The 23,745-nt window shown below is 37.5% G+C and overlaps 1 protein-coding gene across 2 annotated transcripts; it reads right to left on the bottom strand.

Annotated features, from left to right (window-relative positions):
- Positions 1-11,790: 11,790 nt before the first annotated feature.
- Positions 11,791-14,191, bottom strand: LOC101548592 (lithostathine-like). 2 transcript variants are annotated; one of them, XM_004612011.2, is made up of 5 exons: positions 14,116-14,191; positions 13,137-13,255; positions 12,842-12,979; positions 12,100-12,226; positions 11,791-11,858 (listed from the first exon to the last, which is right to left on the bottom strand). In XM_004612011.2, exons 1-5 carry the CDS (start codon positions 14,189-14,191, stop codon positions 11,791-11,793), a joined length of 528 nt encoding a protein of 175 aa, XP_004612068.1. The 2 variants fall into 2 exon arrangements, with proteins under 2 accessions (XP_004612068.1, XP_004612069.1); XM_004612012.2 differs by lacking the exon at positions 12,842-12,979.
- Positions 14,192-23,745: the final 9,554 nt, after the last annotated feature.

Raw genomic sequence — 23,745 nt, 5'->3', positions numbered from 1 at the left:
AGGAAACTCCACCCACTTTGAACCCTGGACACCACATTTCCTATACCCCTTCCCCAGTCTCACTGCAAGCCTTTCTTGTATGCTTACAGCCTGGTTTGTCAAATAATGACAATAAATACTTCTCTCCATATGCTATCTTTTGAGTTCTTTTCTCAGATCATCCCTGAGGACTAATTGTGGGTGAGAGAAATCTAGCTCTTCCTTCATCCACCTCCCTCGGCCGTTCCTGTTGTTGCTTGGGTGCTGCTCTCCTGCCTAGTGCTCTAATCCCAAGTGAAAAGTAAGTGTTCCTACATCCAGCCCCCCATCATGGAATACTGATATCCAGGAGAGCAGTTTGGACTTTTATGACAAAAACAAGGTTACATGGTGTAACTGGTGGTCCCTCGTTAATGGTTCTAGAGCATGTTGAAAACATTCTGAATATACTAGTAACCATGAGGGGCTATCATGGCTCACTCTTCCATGTACTGGCTCATGCATATCCCCTGGGTATCTTTTTCATGCCAACTCCAATTACTTTTTTCACCCGATCACTCATTTAAGTTTCTCCATCCCCAGTCAAGATTTGCAGAAGGAACAACTATCTCCATGAATCAGAGTATCCAGTGGTAAATGAGCTTTTTTGTGACCATTTCTTATCTTATGCCATAGGATTTTTAACCCAATCAAGGTGGATAGGAGTGAATTAATAATGATGTGTTGAAAAAAAAATAATGATGCGTTGAACTGTGTTGCCTGGAAGGACAATGTCCTGGCTAGCTCAGACTGCAGTGAGAAGTTTTATGAGAGTAGCTGCTATGTCACTTCCCTTCTCCTTTCCTTGAGTCTCTTTTTCCTGATGCAGGATGCTGATGGAACTGAGGGAGAGACTTTGACCTATTCGGAATGCTTCTCCATCAGGTCCATATCTTTTCACCCTTCCAATTCACTTCACTTGTTTTAGTATCCCTAGGTTATGAAAACAGAAAGAATTGTGACAGAAAATGACTTCATCTTATATTTGAAAGTTTGAGAATTAGATCAGGTTGGAATACTACAGGCTGAATTTAGTATTCTGTTCATGTGTGGATATTATAAGTTTAATATAAGTCTTATAAGTATCTGTGCTGGAAGTAAATATTCTCCACCAGTCTTCATACATGAACTCTTCTTCAATCTCTCTCTTCCCCAGTCTCACTCCAACTTTTTTACATGTTCAAAGCCTAAATTATCAGAGAGTAGGAATAAATATTTTCATTTAAGATTGTGTGACTTTTTGTGTTCTGGTCTCCGAGACATCAGTAAGGAAGAATTGTTTCTGAGAAATATCTAGGTTTTTCTCTCTTTCTGACTTCATACAGACCCCTAAAAAATAATAAAAGTGATTGATTTTCAATCCCCACCAAAGTTTTTCATATGTTGTAGGACCTCTTCCTTGCTCTTTATGAATGTACTGTTTGGCACCTAGATATTTGTGCTCTGGAAACCCCCAATAAAAGATCCAGCCTGAGACAAAGAGAAACTTCCTGTAGGCAGGCCCCTATAACAGATGGATCCTGTTACTCAGAGAGAGGCACAGGAAGATTTTGGCTCATCATATTGTCCTTTTTTTTTTTTTTTGGAAACCTCCAAATTATTCACCTTTGAGAATGTACTAGAGAATGTTTTCACCAGCAGTGTAAAAGAGCTCATGTTCCACAACATTGCTATCAACACTATCTTCCATCTTTTGAATATATATCAATCTCACTGATATCAGATTGTATCTCATTGTCATTTTTGTTTTCCAGGCAGTAAGATATAGCTAACACTTTTTCACATTACCTACCATTCACATACTCTCTTTGGGGCATATTATTTTGTTTTCTCTCCCCAGTTTTAGTGATTTTTAAAAGATTTGTTTGCTAACTGAGACTTAAACCTGAAAGCTTTGTAACTTTCCACATGGTGATTCAATAAAAGAATAAATTTAAAAAAAGATTTATTTGCTATTGGTATTTATGAGATCTTTATAAAGATTTGATTTTATCATTTGATCTGATATATGGTGTGCATATATTTCTCCACCTCTGTTGACTGCCTGGATATCTCTTAATTGAGTTAAAGTTTCTTCCTTTTTATGGTGATCATTTTGTTTTATTTTATTTTTTTAAATTTTATTGGATCATTGTGAGATAATTACAAGCTTTCATGCTTGGGTTACAATCACACAATGATCAAACACCATCCCTCCATCAGTGCACATTCCCCACCACCAATATCCCCGTTTACCCCTCCCCTTTCCCACCCTCCCCCTGCCTTCATGGCAAACAATATTCCCCATACTCTCTCTCTACTTTTAGGCATTATGGCTTGCAACACAGACACTTCTTCTATCAAAAAATTATAGTTGACTATAGTCCCTTTGTGTATTTTTTGGTTTTGTTATCATTTCTAATTTATTTATATCATTGTGCTTTATTTGAAAAATACTCCATGGTCTCTAGGGAGAATGCATACTTGGCTTTTAGAGGTGGAAAGTTCTGTGCATGCCTATTAATCTCAAGTCTTTTAGTGTCTCTGGTAGAACTCCTATTTCCTTACACATAATCTTTCTGGTTTATCTATCTAATCAGAAGAATGAGGTGTTAAGGTCTTCCATTACTATTATGACATCATTGGTTATAAGTTTATTCTATTAGTAAAACTCCATTATATTATAGTTTTATAAATTCTCTGTTCCTTTGTTTTGTGCCAATAGATTAATAATTTTCAAAAATTTTTATTGAATCACTGTGAAATGCACTCTTACCAAGCTGTTCATGATTAGATTTCAGTCATACATTATTCCAACACCCATCTCTCTACCAGCGTACATTTCCCAGCACCAATGTCCCCAGGTGTTCCCTTCCATCACCCCACATGCCCATTCCCCCAGCCTGCTTTTCTTCCATTCCCCCAGGCTCTTTTCTTCTCTCTCTCTCTCTCTCTCTCTCTCTCTCTCTCTCTCTCTCTCTCTCTCTCTCTCTATCTCTCTCTCTCTCTCTCTCTCTCTCTCTCTCTTGTTTTAACACTCAGATCTTGTCTAGCATAATCATGCCCAGTTATTATTGTCATCCTGGTCTCTTCTCTATCTCACCTGCCCTCAGGCCCCCACACACTTGTAGTTAGTTCCAACATGAATCAGTCCTTTTTTTTTTTCTTTGCTTTTTGGGTCACACCTGGAGATGCACAGGGATTATTCCTGGCTCTGCACTCAGGAATCACCCCTGGCGGTTCTCAGGGGACCATATGGAATGCTGGGAATCAAACCTGGGTCGGCCGCTTGCAAGGCAAACGCCCTACCCGCTGTGCTATCACTCCAGCCCAAACATGAATCTGTCCTCTTAACCCTTGTTTTTCCTGACTGTGGATATCAATACATTGATAATTTTTAAATCCTCTTGTCTTATTTATCTATTAACTTGTATGTTATGAACATTGCTCTCATTACTTTCTTTACATGAATGTTCTCTGGTCTGCCTCAAGTGTAACCTTCACTGCTTTATTAAACCTATCATTTTCTTATATGAATTTACTGACCTTTCATTCTAATGCTGCTTTTATTGTCAGAGTTAAAGTGTGTGTCTTGTAAGAAGCAGAATATTGGATTTTACTTCCTGATCCACCCATTCCCTCTGCCTTGTGGTCAGAGTTCAGTCCACTAACATTAAGAGAAATTACTGATATGAAGGAATGAATGACTCCTATGAAGAATTTTATTTTTGTGCCTTGTGGCAATTGATTTTTATAGGCTGGCCATTTAGTATTTCTTGCAGAGCTTTCTTTAGATTTTAAATATATTCTCAACCAACAGTTTGACAAATTTTACTGTCAAATAAATTTGACAATATTTGAATCATCCCTTTAAATATAAATAATAAATTTACAGTGAAGAGGAGTCTTCGTTGTAGGATTTTCTTTTGGTACTTTGACTATCATTCTATTTTCTTCTTGTTTATGATGTTTCATTTTATAAATCTCGTGATTCTTATGATGCCATACTTGCATTTAAGTTCTTTTTTTAATCTCTTTCCCCCTACACTTTATTTAAAGACTGTGGTTTACAAAGTTGTTCATGGTGATTTGTCACAGGCATTCAGTACCCAACACCAATCCCACCACCACTGTCACCTTCCCTCCACCATTGTCTCCAATTTTGCCAACCACCCCTCAAGTCTGCTCCCATAGCAGCCCACAGTAACTTGTTCTATATTGCTGTTACCATTACATTGCTAATGGAATGATAAAATATATATATATCTTTAGAAAAAAATTTGTGTAAAACGTATCTCACCTTGGAGATATAAAATTCAGCACAAGGGATTACTAAAATGCTGTTATAAGTAAAGCCATCTGGGTCCATGTTTTTGTTTTCAAGATTGCTTGTCTTTTACATTCAATTTGGCATGCTACTACTGGATTATCAGTGCTGTAGAGTTTAGAGATGTTGCATGGCTGTGAATGAGTCTATGAGTTCGAGGAAATCTAGATTTTTAATTGGGCATTACAGGTAGAGTTAAAATTTTAACTGGGTGGCAGCTTTCAGGGCTTCTGGAAATAGAGGACGTGGTGGGGCGGGGAAGGTTTCCCATCTAACCTCTGAGAACACCTGGATATTTCAGTCACAGGGACCTGTGTACCTGCACTTTGGACAGGTTAATTTCTCTATGAGGCTCAGCCCAAGATGAGGGATTCCAACCAGAGGATTGGTAGCAATTTTAGAATATGGAAGTGATTGGCTGTTGGGTTTTTGTTTGGGTGGGTGCTGGCCCAATGCCACACCAGAGTACCCCTGCTCTCAGCCAGGAACAGATATCTGAGAAATTTTTTTGGCTAGTTGATCTCTTTTAAGACTTACTTATGAGTCTCTGGAGCAAGGCAAGTAGATGAGCGTACATGGAGCTAGAGGTGGTTTCTGATCCCCCTTTTTATCTCTTGACATTTAAAAATCTCTCATTTTTGTTCTTGCCATTTTTCTCTGACCCTCACAAGTGCTGGTCTGAGTGTGTGCCTGGTGATTCTCTGCCAACTGTGTTAGTGGTTTAATGCAAGAATCTGAGCATATGGGACTACTTGGGAACTTTGCTGTTGGGGTTGATTTAGAGAAATTGACCTGTCAAAAACTCAGGTACACTCCTTGGTAGCACATGGGAGTCAACAGGCTACACATGGTGTTTTTGGAAGGTCATAATATGCCAGGGATTAAAACACAGTCAGTTGCAGGCAAGGTTAACTTTATTATGTCAAACATGTCAATAATTTTTATAAAGAATACTTTTTCTTAGATCATCTTTTATTTTGTTTTTAAAAAGTGTTTTATACGCCTTATCACCTCTGGATAGATTGACAAGAACAAAACTCAGCAAGGAAACTTCACAAAATGAAACTTCACACACGAGGAAATGGAAAAATATTCCCTACTCATGGATAGGAAGACTTAACATTTTCAAAATGGCAATACTCCCAAAGCACTATACAGATTCAATGCGATCTCTATAAGGATACCCATGAAATTCTTCAAAGAAATGAATCAAACACTCCTAAAATTCATATGGGAAAATAAATGCCCATGAATAGATAAAACAATTCTTGGGAAAAAGAGGATAGGAGGCATCACCCTCTTCAATCTCAAACTCTACTACAAAGCGGTAACAATTGAAACAGCTTGGTACTGGAACAAAGGCAGAGCCGCAGATCAATGGAACAGGTGGAATATTCCTACATGCAACCTCAAATATATGATCATCTAATCTTTGATAGGGGAGCAAGAAATATGAAGTGGAGCAAAGAAAGCCTCTTCAACAAATGGTGCTGGCATAACTGGACAACTACATGCAAAAAAATGGGCTTAGACCTTGACCTAACACCATGCACAAAAGTCAGATCAAAATGGAGACCTCAACAACAGACCACAATCCATAAGGTATATTGAAGACAAGATTGGAAAAACCCTCCACGATATTGAAACTAAAGGTATCTTCAAAGATGACACACAACTGAGCAACCAAGTGGAAACAGATAAACAAATGGGACTATATTAAACTAAGAAGCTTCTGCACCGCAAAAGATACAGTGACCAGAATACAAAGGCAATCTACAGAATGGGGAAATACCCATATCACCCAATATCCATCCGATAAGGGGTTGATATCAAGGGTATATGAGGCACTGGTTGAACTACAAGAAGAAAAGATCCAACCCTATCAAAAAATGGGGCTAAGAAATGAACAGAAAATTTCTCAGAGAAGAAATGCGAATGGCTAAAAGGTATATGAAAAAATGCTCTTCATCACTAATCATCAGGGAGATGCAGATCAAAAGAACTATGAGATACCACCTAACACCACAGAGACTGATTCACATCCAAAAGAACAAAAGTAACCGTTGTTGGCGTGGATGTGGGGATAAGGGAACCGTCCTACACTGCTGGAGGGAATGCCGACTGGTTCAGTCCTTTGTAAAACAATATGGTCACGTCTCAAAAAATTAGAAATTGAGCTTCCATTTGACCAAGCAATGCCACTTCTGGGAATATATTTCAAAGAGGCGAAAAAGTACAGTCAAAATGACATCTGCAATTGTACGTTCATCGCAGCACTGTTTACAATAGCCAGAATCTGAAAAAAAAAATCTGAATGCCCGAGAATAGATGACTGTTTAAAAAAACTTTTGTACATCTACACAATGGAATACTATGCAGCTGTCAGAAAGGATGAAGTCATGTACTTTGCATATAAGTGGATCAACATGGAAAGTATTATGTTAAGTGAAATGAGTCAGAAAGAAAGAGACAGACATAGAAAAATTGCACTCATATGCAAAATATAAAACAACAGAATCGGAGACTAACACCCAAGAACAGTAGCAACAAGTACCTGGAGATTTGCTCCATGGCTTGGAAACCAGCCTCACATGCTGGGGGAAAAGGCAGATCAGATAGAGAAGGGAACACCAACTAAATTGTGGTGGAGGATCCACTTGGGATCAGAGAGGTGGGTTGAAAGAAGACTATAGATTAAACACTATAGCCACACAGTACCTCCATTGCAGAACACAACACCCAAAAGGAGAGAGAGAACAAAAAAAAAATTCCCTGTCACCAGGGAATTGGGGTGAAGTGGACGGGACAGGATGGTGGGGTGGGAGGGACCCTGGGGCCATCGGTGGAGGAGAATGGGCACTGGTGGAGGGATGGGTACTCAAGTAATGTATGTCTGTAACACAAGCACGAAACTGTAACTGTACCCTCACGGTGACTCATTAATTAAAAAAAAGTGTTTTATAAAAACACATTTTATTGCCTCTGCTGTTTTCCTCAAAATTATTTGAGAAGTGCTGTGATTTATAAAGTCATTAGTAGTTGACTTTCAAGTATGCAAAGTTCCAACATCAATCCCTTCACCAATGTCAACTTCCCTCCACCAATGTTCCAGTTAGTATACTACCTATCTGCCATTCCCACTCAGATAGGGGAAAAATAGTGTCCGGAGCAGAGACTGAGAGTGAATGAAACCATCTAGCACAACCCTGAGCTAGAATCATCTGGGATTTTATTGCTAAGGGAGATTAGTTACACAATATATAGAGAATAGGGCATTTGACATTAACTTGGTCTCACAGTTAATGACATCATGTTTTGCAGAATAATAAAGTATTCAATATAAACCAAGCATCAAATATAAACCGGATCTTACTGATAATAAAGGTCAGCCTTATTCCAACATTCCCATATCCTGTTTTTGTATCAGAACAATGCTTTCAAAGTTGTAATTTTGGAAGCGCTCCAATTAGTTATCCAATTTTGATAATTTTATTTGCACTTAGAAGTAATGATACTGGTTAGTTAAAGAGCAAACAAACTAAACTCACTGAAAAAAAGAAAAAAAAGAACCATATTTTCATATTTGTTCTTCCATCTACTAGTACTTCATAAGACTCAACAATATGAAATATGCTTTAATTTTGAGTGGATAAGTTTCAGGTAGTTCCCTATAAATTATCATATAATGATTTACATGCACATCAGTATCTTATGTACAAAAAGAAAATATTTAGAAAGCTTAATCAAAGTCTTTGTCCTATCTCAGGCTAATGTCCTTGAACTATAAGAAGTAAAAGGAACTGCAGACTGAAAAAGTAAAAATTATAAAGAATTAAGACACTGGATATAACATCATGTTTCTCACACAAAGTCTTGTACATTTGTGGTCCATCCATATATGCATTGAAGCACCCAGACCATCTTCAATTTGAATTTAGAGAAATAGCTTTTTGGGAGAGAAAAATAAGATTGTAAATATCATGGAAGAGAATATTGATATCAAGTGTATCACATGCACAGGCTTGAAATGCCTGGACAATCTAAGCTACCATGGATTAAATTGGGTAGAATCTGAGTACTAGTGAAATAATTAGTTGTTATACATTAAAATATTCAAAAGTGTTTGCCAAGGTAACAAATTCATAAAACTTTCTGCAACAGTTTCCCTCAATTTCTGACCATGGCGCATTTCTTTTTTATTTTTAATTTTTTTAATTTTATTGAATCACCATGAGATAGTTACAAGCTTTCATGTTTGGGTTGCAATCTCACAATGATCAAACACCCATCCCTCCACCAGTGCACATTCCCCACCACCAATATCCCAGGTGTACCCTCCCTTTCCCACCTCCCCCTGCCTCCATGGCAGACAATATTCCTTATACTCTCTCTCTACTTTTGGGCATTATAGCTTGTAACACAGACACTGAGAGGTCATCAGGTTTGGTCTATTATCTACTTTCTGCATGCATCTCCCATCCCAACTGGTTCCTCCAGCCATCATTTTCATAGTGATCCCTTCTCTATTCCATCTGGACCATGGCCCCTTTCTAATCTTGTTATTATAGTCTCTGATGTCCTACAAGTTGAGCACCCCTAGTCTCATTCTATGGCTTCCCATTTACATATCTCAGCTGTTTTATGGCCTCATTGGAACTCTCAGGGGACTCTATGACTCCTGACTGAGTTGTTGTAGAACAAAACTTGATAATGAGTACACTCTTAGATTAAAAAGCTTAAGGGAGGTAATCATAGTCTCTAATGCTCTACATATGAACACCAGAGCCCAAAGTTCAAGTAATTAATTGTGTTTTGTTTGGGGGGGGGGGAACTGTGCTCCCAAGTGGTACTCAGGAAAGCAAAGAGCCACTTTTGAAAATTCTCAGTCAACTGAACTATTGGGTAAATGCAAAAGCCCAAGGATGTAGTGTTGTTATGGCACTGAGGTTCCAGGAATTACCTGGTTTTTTCCAGTAGTGTTTTCTAGTATTATGTCCAGAGATGCTCAGGCGACCATATAGTATTGGGGATTGAACTGGGATAAGAAACATATAAGGCATCTTGTATTATGCCCTGTAGTGTATTCCCCAGGTCATTAATTTCTTCCCTTTTCTTTCTTTCTTTTTTAGATAGGTGTGGCAGACCCAAAAGTTCTCAGGGTTTACTTTAGACTATGCTTAGAGGACCATATATGGTGACAGGCATTGAGTCAGGGTTGGCTGCATGCAAGGAAAGAATTTTTTAATGATGTATTTAAATAAACTTCATAGTCAATGGATGTGTATAAATTAATCAAGCATATAAATTAGTGTATATGTTAATTAAGTGTATACATTAATTAAAAATATTCATTCCTAACAAATGATTTCAGGGTGCTGGTCTACAAATGGCAAGATATGCCCTCTGGGTGTTTCCTTCACAATATAGTTATCTTCACAGTGATACTTTAATAATGCTGTTTCCATTCTCAACTTCCCACTCTATTGCTGATTCTACCCTAGGGTGTGAAACCAAGTCTCTGTTCCTACAGCACTGGAACAGTCTCGAGCTGGTCAGATGGGCTAGACTGTCGGTCTAGAGAGAAGTTTAGGGTAGGTGAAGGAAAGAGCGGTGAGATATTTTTTCTGGTAAAAAAGTAAATTGGGGAGAAAGGGAAAAGAAAGGAATGGCATGGTGACCAGTATTTTCAACCTCCCTGCTTGGGACACCAAGGGAGGGCAAATACCGCAGGAGTCTCAGTATAAGCATTCGAAAAGAGAGGGGCAGGGTCATCTTGCCCTTTTGGACAGGATCCAACCATTGTACTGAGACTTCAATATCTCCTTGTGGGAAGCACAGCCCTTACTTATTGGTATTGCAGGTAATGAATATGTTTCTAGTCACTATATGGTCATGCTTCGGTAAGGATTTAAAGGGACATTTAGTCACTGTCCCAAGAAAGGGAGCAGCTGAGTCACCATCAACCAGATGCAGACCTGTCTGAAATCAGTGTCTGGTAGGTGAATGAGAGCCCTGCTGTACAGAAAGTGAGGGACAGGAAGTGAGAATGTGAGCTTGTGTTCAGTCCTGTTGTGGGGGGAGGGTCGAATTGTCTTTTTTTTTTTTATGGAGTAGTAGCTGTGCTGAGTTTCTTGCCCGCACACCTGGCTGTCTTCCCCGGGGCCCTTCAGAGGGGATGGACTCCAGCTTCCCTCCCTACCCCAAGCAGAGCTCCCGGCAGCCGAAGACCACCGGAACCTAGCTACAGCCATGCTGGAGGCCCCTCTCCACACGTTTGGACAGGCCTTATGCATGAAGGTACCTGCAGAGGAACCCAGGTGTGTGTAATCCCATCAATGGCCAACATCCAGAGAGAGACTTAAAAGCAAGCTCTCAGAAGCGTGCGGCCGCTTTGTGGCCATGCGATACCTTTAGCCTACTTTTCCCTCTGCGAGAAACTGGCAATCTTCTGAGAGTTTTCTACCCACATGGGACAGCCTCGCAAGCTTCCCATGGTGTATTCATATGCAAAATCCAGTAACAAGTTGGATCTCATTCCCCTGACCCTGAAAAGCCCCCAGTGCAACATCGTTTAAAGGGCGAGTCGAGATGGACTTCTAAGATCTCAGGGAAAGGACAAAATGAGATGTTACTGAGCCCGCCTGAGAAATCAGTGATTAATGGGATTTTGTGATTTCCTGATTCGTGAGTAGCTGTGCTGTTTCAACCATTTTTCAAACCTTATGGAACAAGTCCTTTGGGCTAACTCCCTCAACCATCTAGTCTCTGTGTATATACTTCTGAAAATAAAATTATCTTGGGGATGCTTTATCCTCAGACAGAAGTGTGGTGGCCTCTAAGAATAGATTATACCTTTGGAGTTTGGCTCCAGGATTCCTGTATCCACAGTGAGGCTCTTCCTAGAATCAACTAGGGCAGAGGCCTTCCAGAACACCTTCACTGGATTCAACACAGAATTTAAGACACAATTTACATCCACTTCATAAGTAGAAAATGATGTGGGTGCTTGGAAGAGAGATATAACTATTGTTTAGGTGTGAGTTAAGGGAGACATTGCTTTAGAAGGAATATGTATTATATTATATAGCAAAGTAAAGACTTTCTCTAAGTAAAAGAAAAGGATATCTAATATGTATTAAAAATACATGAGTAGGATGTCCAATTAGACATTTTAGAGAAACCTGAACAAAGCTGAACAGAGACAGACCTATATTTTTGGCACAAACAATTATTTACAGAGTCTTGGTATGAATAAAAAGCAAAAAAAAAGAACAAAATATTTATTATTGCACTTGAGATCAGGTGACTTATGTAATACTTCAAAATGAGGTTGGAAGGTAAGAGAGATTAGCATGAAGAGATATGAGATTTTGGAAGACTATTTCTTCCAGGGTCTGTCTTCATTCTTTGTCAATGATCAAGGTAAGATACATAATATATTAAACCCGAAGATGTTCCATTCAACTCTAGTTCTTAAATTTGCAGACATATGGCAACTTTTTAGTACAGTCATAATCTTTCCATTTCCGATAACCTGGAGAGAAAAAATAGTTAAAGTAAATGGACCTGGTAGGACATCAAAATTCTGGATAAGTTTCAAAGTCTTTATTATCTGTGCCAGTGTTCAGTTCCAGTGAAAGGAAATCCACAGAAAGAATAAATGACAAGATATGTGAGGAAAAAATCCCAAATTTAGTCTCCTAGTTCTGAAGGTCAGGGATAGAAATAGGATGTGGGAATAAAAATAGGTATGCTGAGGAGAATCTGTGCCATACCTGAGTTTTGTGTCACAGTTCCACAGTAACCAAAGTCTGGGCTGCTGGGGGGTTCTTGCTCCCAGGCACGGTAGTTCATCACATCAGTGTTGCTCCACTCCCATCCACCTCCGTTGTGCTGAAGACCCTATGATGTCAAAGATGAAGCCATATGAAGCTAATAGATATTTAGTACTCCTTGTACGTGTCCCTGAGGCAGCATGATAACCACTAAGCATCGTGAGATACAATCTGTTCTTCCAGATGCTTAATTGGAGCAGCCCTCTTTAAAATTCTCCGTAATTCCTTGCTACTATTGCTGGCAATAAAAAAAACTAACAAAATCTTAAAAACTGTGGAGTCATTAAGAGTAACATTTTACCGGTTAAACAATAATTGGTGTTGCATTCGTCATTGCCCACTGAAAATCAAAGACTTTTATAGGATAAAATTTTACTTTCATGGGATCAAATCATTAATCTCTTCATTTAGAATTTCCTTAGCACATTATATTTCAAATCTATGATACTCAGGGAACTGAATCATTAAGAACTGTTATGTGAATATTTCAAAAATTAGATAAAAGATGGTTAGACTTCAGATTAGAGTATAACTCAGATCTTTAATTGGACAAAAGGAATCTTCTTTTCCCCATATATCTAATTGAATCTCTGAGTTCCAGAGTATTTACTAGGCAAACAGTGAATACATTTGAATGCATGGCAGCTTGTGAGGTAACAGAGATGAAAAGGTCACATGGTACCTCTGTGGGATCATGAAGCCCGATCCAGGCATAGGAGTGAAGACTAACAGTATTCTTCATCAGGGCAGACACGAAAGATGCCTCAGACCCAGTGAGTATAGATGCGAGATGTCCTGAGGGCCGCTTCTGGCAAGCTATCTGTATAGGAAAAGGACAAATGAGGAAGAACTTGTAGCAGATAGAGCACAATGAGGTGAGAATAGGGATTAGAGGAAGAAATCCAAGCAGTTGCAAACCCTCCTCTGGCACATAATGAACTTTCCTAAGACCTCTGATTTCAAAGCCAACTCCTTACTTCTGCATCCATCCAGGAAGTGGGTTTTGTATATAAGGCATAGCAGTGTGAGGAATAAGCCATAGAGCCTCTTGGACAGCTGATCCGTGCAGCGGGTTGTTCCTTTTGTATATCTTCACCTATGGTCAAAGAAATAGTTAAGTTAGAATAAAATCAAGAGCAATAATTATTTGGGGAGGTGAGCTTTGTTGGTGTTTGGGTGACACAGAACCCTTGACTACCTTTAACTATTCTGAACTCTTTCAAGATCTTCAACCAGTTCTACTAATTGAGAAGCTATATTCCCTTCCCTTCTTCTCTTCCCTCTTCTCTTTCCTTTTTTCTTTCCCTCCCCTTATCCTCCCCTCCCCTCCCATTCCTTGTCCTTCCCTATTCTTCTCGTCCCTTCCCTTCTCTTTTTCATTTAAGGATCTATTCTCCACTCTGATCTAATAGTTTCTGTACAGTGATCACTATTCCCCTTACCCATAATTCTCCTTACCCATAATTGACCTCTTAAACATTTGTCATTAAGCCCATTCCCATTGTCATCCCATTGCTCATCAGCAGGCACCAGTTAGGTCTCCATTGTGAGACTTGTTACTGTTTTTGACATATCAAATACACCATGGGTAGCTTGCCAAGCTCTGCTGTGCGGGTGGTAGTTTGCCGGGCTCTCTGAGACGGATGGAGAAATCGAACCTGGGTCGGCCCCGTGGAAGGCAAATGCCCTACCTCTGTGCTATTGCTCCAGCAATTAACCCCATTAAAGTATAAAATACATTAAAATGGGGAATAATCTCCTTCCAATGCTAATTCAGCAGTATTATCTATACCATACTAGTTACACTGTAGGAAGGAGTAGTGATTGAGGATTTCAAATTGTTTTACTATGGATGGATGTCTCATAACATTCCCATCTGTCTCCTTCAGAGACTCATATCGTTTCCTTGGTTCTTAATATTCATAGGGAGCCAAGATCTTAGTAGAGATAACTTACCGTGGACCTGAGATACTAGCATCAGGCAACAGAGAAGCATCCAGGACATACTGGAGAGGGCTGTAGGAGGCAGCATCTTGCCTGTGTGTGTGGAAGACATCACTCATGAATAAGTTTTGAAAGAGATCAACTAGATGCCCCACATCCTTTGGACACCTGCGCATGGCTGAGACATCTGGGGCACCCAGAGTGGGATGGGCCAGCTCAGGGCCCACTCAAACGAAGTCTGGCAGCTGCTCACTCCCATACTGCAAAATCCTGCCATATCTCTTGTAAAGTTTTAGCAGTGCTTTATTTATCTTATATATTAACCATTTATCAGGAGAGTGTTTGGTAAATAATTCCCCTCCCCAAAAAGACATTATAGATCAGCAAAGGAATTGAAGCCAGAAAGAGGGAGCAAAAACCTTTTTATAAATCTTGTTATTTCCTCATTCTAAACCTTAAAAATCAATGATTATGGTGGCACCCACACCCTTTTTCAATTTAAAAAAGAATCAGAAAATGTGTACATCCTACTAGCCATCAGACTCCCAGGATCCCTTTTGCTGAATCTCAGAGCTCCCAGGTTCTCTGAAGAAAGGAATTTTCCTCTATTCCCTCATATATGTGAGGGGACATTTCTACCAAGGGAGTCATCTTCTCTGCTACCACTTACCTGTCTTGCAGGATCTGCACTGGTTTGGTAGTTCAGAAGACTAGACTTTTATAAAGGTGTCTAAGGGAGTGGCACTGAAATGAATAATAGGAATCAGACACAGATATTAGATAGGCGTGGCAAGAAATCAAGTAAATTTCTCTCATAGGAAGTTTCCTCATATCAAAGGATAAAGAAATATCTCTACCACATGTATTACTTCTGTACCATTAACGCGCCAGCATTTCCCCATTATAGTTGACATTTGAACTTTCTCCACCCTTGTTCTGACTAATGGGAAAACTGAAGATAGCATGGTGACAAAAAAAAAAAAAAAACATGACGTCCATATTCAGAAAAAAATAAAAGCCAGGACTTCCCCATTGCAGGTGAAGTTTGAATGTTTCCTGAAATCTTGTGAAAAGTTAAGGGAGATTAAATATAACTCTGTGGCAGAAAATTAGATATATGTAATACTGAAAATATTGTGTCATTAGATAGATAAGAAAAAAATTAATGGTAAATTTCTGACCAATTTTTCCATTATTCCCTTCAGAAATACCAATAGATTTTCTCTTTGTGTTTCTTTAATTTTATGTTGAGCAAAAATTGTTAGTTGAGGAAAAGAATGCTATGAATCAGAGAAGAATCATAGTTTAGCATTGTTGTTTGAATATTGAAACAAGCTGTGAAGAAACCATGATATAATATGTAAACAAATAAGCAAGCTGGAATTTTAAAAAGTAGATTTTCTTATCATAACTGTGTGGCAGTCCAAGAAAATAGCGTCACAGTTCAAGCCATTCCTGAGTTGACAATTCAGTGCCTCAGTGTGGCATTCTCAGCTTGGGATCTGTTGAGATAGTAGACTTGTTGAGCCCTGCAGACATTTTATTGGATTGGGACAGTGAAGCTATACTGTACTAAAACATGATTTGTACTTTTTCATTGCTATTACCTTTTGCTGATGTAATATTGGTATCTCAACATTACTGTATCACTGTATCACTGTCGTCCCATTGCTTATCGATTTGCTTGAGCAGTCACCAGTAATGTCTCCATTGTGAGACTTGTTACTGTTTTTGACATATCGAATTGCCACAGGGAGCTTGCCAGGCTCTGCCCTTTGGGAAAGATACCCTTGGTAGCTTGCTGGGCTCCCTGAGAGGGACGGAGGAATTGAACCCAGGTCGGCTGCGTGCAAGGCCCTACCCTCTGTGCTATCGCTCCAACCCTCTCAACATTAATCAATCATAAATCAACATTAATCAAGTCTTTTATACTCTTATCATGCATACTGTTAAGAAAAGGAGAGGACAAAAACTGTTCACCTTATAATGTCTTCAATGGGTTCAAAGAGGTAGGTGAAAGGTCTAGAGCACTAACTGCGTGCTGAAAGCCCAGGATGGATCCATAACATAATCTGGTTCCCCAAGCACAGCCAAGAGTAGTTCCACTGTGCTGGGATTATCCCCTGAGCACTGCTGGGCATGTGTCCCTCACCCACTGTAGAATGCTCATGAGTTTGAAGAAGATAAGGTCATTTAGTTAATATCAACACCTGAATCTAGTTATTTTCCTATACCTTCTGACTAAGTGGGAAGACAGCCTTTCAAGTATACGGACTATTCAAAGGAAAAGTATTTGTGACAGGGACTTATATTTCACGTTTATAGACTGTTCAGTAAATAAAATACATGAACCAATGTCAATCAGTTATTAACGTATGGGCATTTTGTTAACAATCTTCAAAAAATCTGACTTTAGTAAATGTTTGTTAAGTAAATGTTAAGTAAATGTTTCAAATCTCCTTTTAAATATACTTTGTTACCTTTAATTAGTTAAATAGAGATCATGGTTTCTCCTGTGAATTAAAGGCTCTAAAAAATCCGTTTGAGACTGCTCTTAAGTATTTTTATTCATATTGAGCTGTCAATATTCAAGATTATAGAAAATAGAGACAGATTTAATATTATAAAAAAAACAGGATTCAACCAAGATTATTCAACTTGCAAATAATCCAGGAAGAAGGGCTAGAGAAAGGACTATAAATTAAAAAAGAGGTCATAACTTGCTCGCATGTGGATAATTGTGACTTATTAAAAAATAACATAGAGGTGGACATGTTAATTTATTTTTAAATGTTTGAATATTTGTCTTAAAATATCTTCTGAATTTTTTTGTTTCTTTTAACACATATTTGGTTGCAGAATCGTTCCTGTCATTGTTAGGGTCTTCTTTTGCCTCTATGCTCAGGAACACTGTATCAGAGCTTCCTATATGGGTCCTGCATGCAAAGCACATGCCATTTCAGCTTTCTCTGTTTAATATTTTGGGTAAATAAAAAATGATCATGTAACAAATTAAATATTTAAATATCAACAATATTTAGAAGGAAAGTGCAAAATCTATACACAAAATGCTAAGGGCATCAAACTTAACAATGTATATCATACATAATGGGAAAGAATATCTTATCTCATGGATGTCTGAATAGATTATTAGGAAAGACTATTAAAATAATAAAATATCCTTATAACAATCAAAAGAGGAAAAATATAAAAACCCTATTAAGAAAAAATAAGACAGAGAAAGCAATAAATGGCACAGAAGGAATTATTTACCATTATAAAAAATATAGCAGCTAAAAAGTTTAAAAAAACATTGTCCTTATAAATGAGGAAGAAATTATCTTTCATTGATCCTATTTTGAAATACCATATTATAAACAACAGATAAATGGAACATGTAAAAAGTGAAGAAGAGGAAATAACAATAAAATATTGCATATTTTTCACATATAGAAAATATTGTTTTCTAAGCTGATTTGTTAAAATCAGCAAGAAATTTAAGGATGAAAATAGAGAGTTAACATAAAATTTTTAAATTAAGCTCGTGCGGCAGAGCCTGGCAAATATCCAATACTCATGAATATTGGATATGCCAAAATCAGTAACAATAAGTCTCTCAATGAGAGACATTACTGGTGTCCGCTCGAACGAATCGATGAGCAATGGGATGACAGTGACAATATTCTCTAACCAAAGACATCCATAACTAATAAAGATAATTAGAGACAGTGGTTGATGGATATTGATAATCTGGTGGTGAGAGTGGTATGGAAAAATTGTCTTCTGCAGAAAAATTTATAAAATTGTCCAAATTAATACTGCAGAAGACAATTTTTCCACACCACTAATTTGGACAATAATAAATTTTTACAATGCCTAAATATAGTTTTTAAAACATATTCTTTAATTGGAAGAAAATTATAAAATACAGGTGACTATAATATATGATTATAACTCACTAAATGAAATTCATATCCTACAAAATTTCTCAAAGTATCTAAATACAACATTATCTAAATATAACAATAGTTATATAAACATATATAATGTTTACAAGGAAAATGCTCATATAATAAAGATGCTCCTTTTCGTAGTATATTGATCGAGATTGCAAGTAGAATACAGATGCTATTTGCTTCCAGTGGGGGTAATTATCCCCTTATTCTAATCCCAAAGTTGGTATAATCCCCTAACAAAAACAGCTTAGGTTTTAAAATATAAATGGGCATCCAAATTACTCCCAGGAAAAGAACAGAATAAGCTACAGAATATATACAGGAAGGAATAGAATAAAATAATTTAGGGTCTTCTAGACAGAGGGTAATGTGGGCAAAAAATAGAATAGGAAAATCTAAGGACTCTATACTTTAAGGGTGCCTGCTGATTGGCTGTCTGAGATATCTCAGTCTCTGCTTTTGATGTATCCATTGGGTATTGATGTGCGTACTGTTCTTGATGTCTGTGTCAACTTAACAATAACTCATATATTGAGAACCGGGTTGGGGTGGTGACGGAGTGATGTTACATTGGCTAATTGGCCAGTCTGTGTGCTCACACGGTGACTGTCCAGGGGGCCCTAAACTGTGGACAGTCTATGATTGTTTTTGGTTTGTTTCATGTGTTTCTTTGTTTTCTTTCTCGGTGACCACTGGACAGAGGTTGAAGGTGTGAATCTGATTGGCTCTAGACTTTCAGATATTTTAATAACCCAATTTAGTCATTTATAGAACAAACAAAAAACCAGAGTAGCCAACTCTTTTTTGAGAAATGCAGATATGATGATTTTATTTGATCACATATAATCTTTTACTATACAGTGGTATAAGTGAGGAGACAATAAGCCTATTCAATTACAGGAGAGAGCCTAGAAATTTAATTTTGACATATGAAAGTTGGAATATGGAGGATCAGCGCTGATAATCAACAAAGAAGATTCAACTAAAATTATTTTCTTTCACTGATATTCCACTTAAGCAAAGTAATAAAATGAATTTTGTCTTCTCAAAATATAAAAATTAATTACTGTGCTCTTCATCTATTAAAATAAAGTTTTAGAAAATATTAAACACAAATAAAATTTTAATTAAGTATAGTCCTTTAACACAAAATCCAAATTATAAAATAGCTCTAACTACAACTTTTTAAAAATGGAATCACAGTGATATGCACAGTTGCAAAATTTTTCATGATTGATTTAAATCATATAATATTCCAACACCCATCCCTTCATCAGTGTACTTTTCCCACCAGCACTGGTCCCAGTTTCACTTCACTCTCTGCCTGTCACTATGGCACTATGACAGGTACTTCTCTCTCTCTCTCTCTCTTTCTTTCTTTCTTCCTTTCTTTCTTTCTTTCTTTCTCTTTCTTTCTTTCTTTCTTTCTTTCTTTCTTTCTTTCTTTCTTTCTTTCTTTCTTTCTTTCTTTCTTCCTTCCTTCCTTCCTTCCTTCCTTCCTTCCTTCCTTCCTTCCTTCCTTCCTTCCTTCCTTCTTCTTCTTTCTTTCTTTCTTTCTTTCTTTCTTTCTTTCTTTCTTTCTTTCTTTCTTTCTTTCTTTCTTTCTTTCTTTCTTTCTTTCTTTTCTTTCTTTCTTCCCTCCCTCCCTTCCTTCCTTCCTTCCTTCCTTCCTTCCTTCCTTCCTTCCTTCCTTCCTTCCTTCCTTCCTTCCTTCCTTCCTTCCTTTCTTTCTTTCTTTCTTTCTTCCTTCCTTCCTTCCTTCCTTCCTTCCTTCCTTCCTTCCTTCCTTCTTTCTTTCTTTCTTTCTTTCTTTCTTTCTTTCTTTCTTTCTTTCTTTCTTTCTTTCTTTCTTTCTTTCTTTCTTTCTTTCTTTCTTTCTTTCTTTCTTTCTTTCTTTCTTTCTTTCTCTCTGCCTTTCTCTCTCTTTCTTTCTCTCTCTCTTTTTCTCTCCCTCTCTCTCTCTCCTTTTGGACTTCCTGGTTTACAATACCCATAATGAAAGATTATCAGGTATAGCCCTTTACCTACTTTCAACACTCTGTTCCTGTCCAAAATGATCATTTCCAACTATTATTGTCATGTTGGTCCCTTATCTATCCTAACTTATATATAGATAGTCTTATACTCTCTCTATATTTTTGTATCCCACAAATGAGTGGTCTAAATATAAATGCTTTAGAAAAGGTTGTTGATAAGGCACAGAGACATAAAATGCTTCAGAGTAATAGTTTTCAGATTTGAACTGTTTCAGAGGTTCATTTTCAAAACAAGTCTTATCAGCTGTACCACTTGTCATGAGAATTGCTTCAAGTATGGCACCTGACACTCACATACGGAAGAGAAACTACCAAGCCTCTCTAATTACCAGGAAGAGTTTAAAATCAGAACCTCACCCATAGTAATAACACTTATCAGAAAAAGGTTTATGACCTTTCTGTATAACAAGCCAAAGACTGAATTACTAAACAGCAATTCTGCTTAAAGTTTTACTAATTACTGTCCCCTTTGAATTTCCAAGTTTTTATTTCATTCCTTATATCACGGTTGTTAAATATATAACATTTTTATTTTATGTATAACATGTTTTGTTGTATACATTTTATTATGTATATAATATATTATGCAATATAATAAATGTTATACATATAACATTTTTGTCTTCAGACCTCTGATAGACATTTTGGATTTCTATAGGTATGCACTTAAATGATTCCCTTGCCCCTTTGAGGAGATGGGCATACCTAGTGGTGCTCAGGGATCACTCCTGATAATATTTGAGAGAACATAAGTTATGCCAGGGAAGGAAAACAAGCACCTTCATCCCTGTACTCTCAGGCTCCTGTGTGCCCTGTTCTAATTTCAATGTCATCCCATTGCTCATTGATTTGCTCGAGCGAGAACCAGTAACATCTCTCATTGAGAGACTAATTGTTACTGTTTTTGGCATACCAAATACGTTTGCCAGGCTCTCCGAGAGGGGCGGAGGAATCGAATTCAGGTCAGCCTTGTGAAAGGCGAATGCCCAACCACTGTGCTATCGCTCCAGCTCAAAAAAATTAATTATTCTACCAATGGAGATCTGAGAGTGGAAGAAGAAATATTCCCTCCCAACAGGCATATAATTGACAAAGAGGCGATATTTGGAAAAATGTATGTAGTGCTAATGTCAATAGGAAAATGATTTTTGTTTTTAAAAAGAAGAAAATCATAGCAATGAATTTCTCAAAAGAAAAAAGTAAATAATGCACAGGACAGAATTAACATATTATCAATTATTACCTCTGCTGTATTGGCTTCTACACTGTGTTTGACTCTCTTGATTCAGAAGTGTCAGTATATAAAGCAACAGACACATCAGCATCCTGGAAGAATAACCTACAATTACATTCTGCAGCCTGTTACAAGGCTGATGCATCTCCTGAAGAAAAGGCACCCTCCCTACTCATGAACACATGGAGTTAATGGGAAATCTCTGACAAAGTAAAAATTAGCAGAAAATTTCCAAAAATGATAGAGCTTAGCATTAACCCACAGAAAAGTTCAATTATACTCAAAATTAGTAACTGGTCTAGAGGAGTTTTGAATAAAAGGCATGGGGCTGGAACAATAGTACAGTGGGTAGGGTATTTGCCTGGCATGCAACCAACTAAGGGTCAATCCCTAGTATCCCATTAGTTCCCCCAAGGACCTCCAGAACTAATTTCCTGAGTGCAGAGCCATGAGTAACACCTGAGCATCACCTGGTGTGACCCAAAAAGATTAAAAAAGAATAAATTTATGAGTGTTACATAAATTCTTTATAAAAAGTAAATAACTTCAGATTTATAATATGTAGAGGTAAACTGTTAAATAATTTTAACAGAAATAATGACTGAAAATACAATAGCTAAGCTAAAGTATACAATACAAGGACTTAACAAAAACAGAAATATTTATGAGAGTTGATGAACTGGGAGGTATGTGGTATAATACAGAAAACTAATTGTTGGGAAATAGGAAAAATAATTGTAAAACATGAAAATGGATGAGATAGATCCTTATGGTTTCTATTATGTCTATAAGAATAATACCCTCATGATAGGACTACAGGAAATAAGAGATAGAGACATGGGTAAAGGCCATCTTTGAAGCAATAATAGTCAAGAATGTATATAATTGAAAGAAACTAAATAAATACCCTAATATCATTGAAACCCAAATATTCCCAGACAAAATAAATCCAAACAAATGCACTTTAAGATATGGTATAATTAAAGTGTTATAATCTAAAGATTAAAAGCATCATCTCAACCATCTAGAAAAAAAGTACACATTAAGAAACTGCCATAAAATGATCTGGAGACACATTTAATATTTATCAGAGATAACAAAATACTGGACAGAGGCAAGAGATATTTTTCCTCTCATATGAAAAATAAGTCTCTATCAACAGAATACATGGAGAATAGGTTTTTAAGCATCCAGGTGAGGACTGAAAATATTTTTATTGTTCTCAAATGTCTCAGGCCATTTAATATATATGTGTATATATATTTATATAAACAAAACAAAACAGTGAAGCTTAAAATGATCCTGGAGAAGTAGTTGGTCTGAATGAAGAGATCAGGTTGAGAGTGTGGGGAGAAAACTCTTGCCCAAACTAGGGCTTTAAGATTTGTTTCCATATCCGAGAAGACCATAGGCCATACAGGTACAATTGACTTCCTACATCCGCCAGTTGTTGAGCTTGCAGACATAAGGCAATAATAATTTGCAGTCAAAATCTTTCCATTTTCTGTATCCTGGAAAGAGAGAAGAGAAAATGTGCAGTGTTATGATGGAACTTGTTAAGTTAATAAAGATACAAAGATTTGAAGACCAGTACACTAGTTACAGAATCTTTTTTTTTTTTTTAGTTTTTGGGCTACATTCAGCAGTGCTTGGGGCTGACTTTCACTGGTGTTCCAGGGACCAGACACAAGAAATGAAATATGCATTGGCAGCCTTCAAGGTTGCCTGAGCTGCTATACTATCTCTTAGGCCCAATATTTCTCATGTTGGCCAGTGTCCTGACTCAAACAAAAAGATGAGTTTAGATAAGAGAGAAAAATATTTTTTCTCACCTCAGCAAGATTCCCTGAAGTTTACTTAGGCTCAGAAAGCAAAATGAAGAGATGAACTAGACTCAGTAGAAAATTCTTTCTTTCTTACCTGATTTTCCTATGAGGCTCCCGCAGTAACCAGGGTGTGGTGTGGTTGGGGGCTTTTTCTCCCAGGCTTGGTATTTCATGATATCACTGTTACTCCACTCCCATGCATAGGAATATCTACCCTATGGTGTAGCACATTGCTGAATAAACTTGAAAAGCCAGAATTCTTTTTGCATTATTCCCTGCCTGCAGCACCTGATTCCCTAGTCCCCACTAAGAAACTTGATCCACTTTTCCAGAATTATCTCTGAGAAATTCTAATTCCTTGATCTATTGGTGATAACAAAGATAGTAATTTTAAAGGCAATAGAATGACTTAGACTACTGTGTTACTCTTTGGTGCTTGGGGGAGGAATTGGGTTACATCAGGCAGTGTTACATCAGGGTTCTCCTGGCTTGGATTGGCTGGAAATCTGCCCTGATAGTGATCTGGGACCATATCAGTACTAGGGATCACAGTGAGATTGGTCACATGCAAGATAAGTATCTTAAATCCT

This window comes from Sorex araneus, chromosome X, assembly GCF_027595985.1.
Source record: "Sorex araneus isolate mSorAra2 chromosome X, mSorAra2.pri, whole genome shotgun sequence".
Taxonomy (NCBI): domain Eukaryota; kingdom Metazoa; phylum Chordata; class Mammalia; order Eulipotyphla; family Soricidae; genus Sorex; species Sorex araneus.
The sequence above is the reverse complement of the archived record's forward strand: the minus strand, read 5'-3'. Positions and strand labels throughout refer to the sequence as shown.

Excerpts from the sequence above, each read along its gene's own strand:
- LOC101548592 (XM_004612011.2), bottom strand. The coding sequence starts at position 14,191 with ATGCTGCCTCCTACAGCCCTCTCCAGTATGTCCTGGATGCTTCTCTGT. Across the intron at positions 12,980-13,136 it reads CTTCCTGGATGGATGCAGAA|ATAGCTTGCCAGAAGCGGCC; the intron begins GTAAGGAGTTGG and ends TTTCCTATACAG. Across the intron at positions 11,859-12,099 it reads AACTGTGACACAAAACTCAG|GTTATCGGAAATGGAAAGAT; the intron begins GTATGGCACAGA and ends TTTTCTCTCCAG.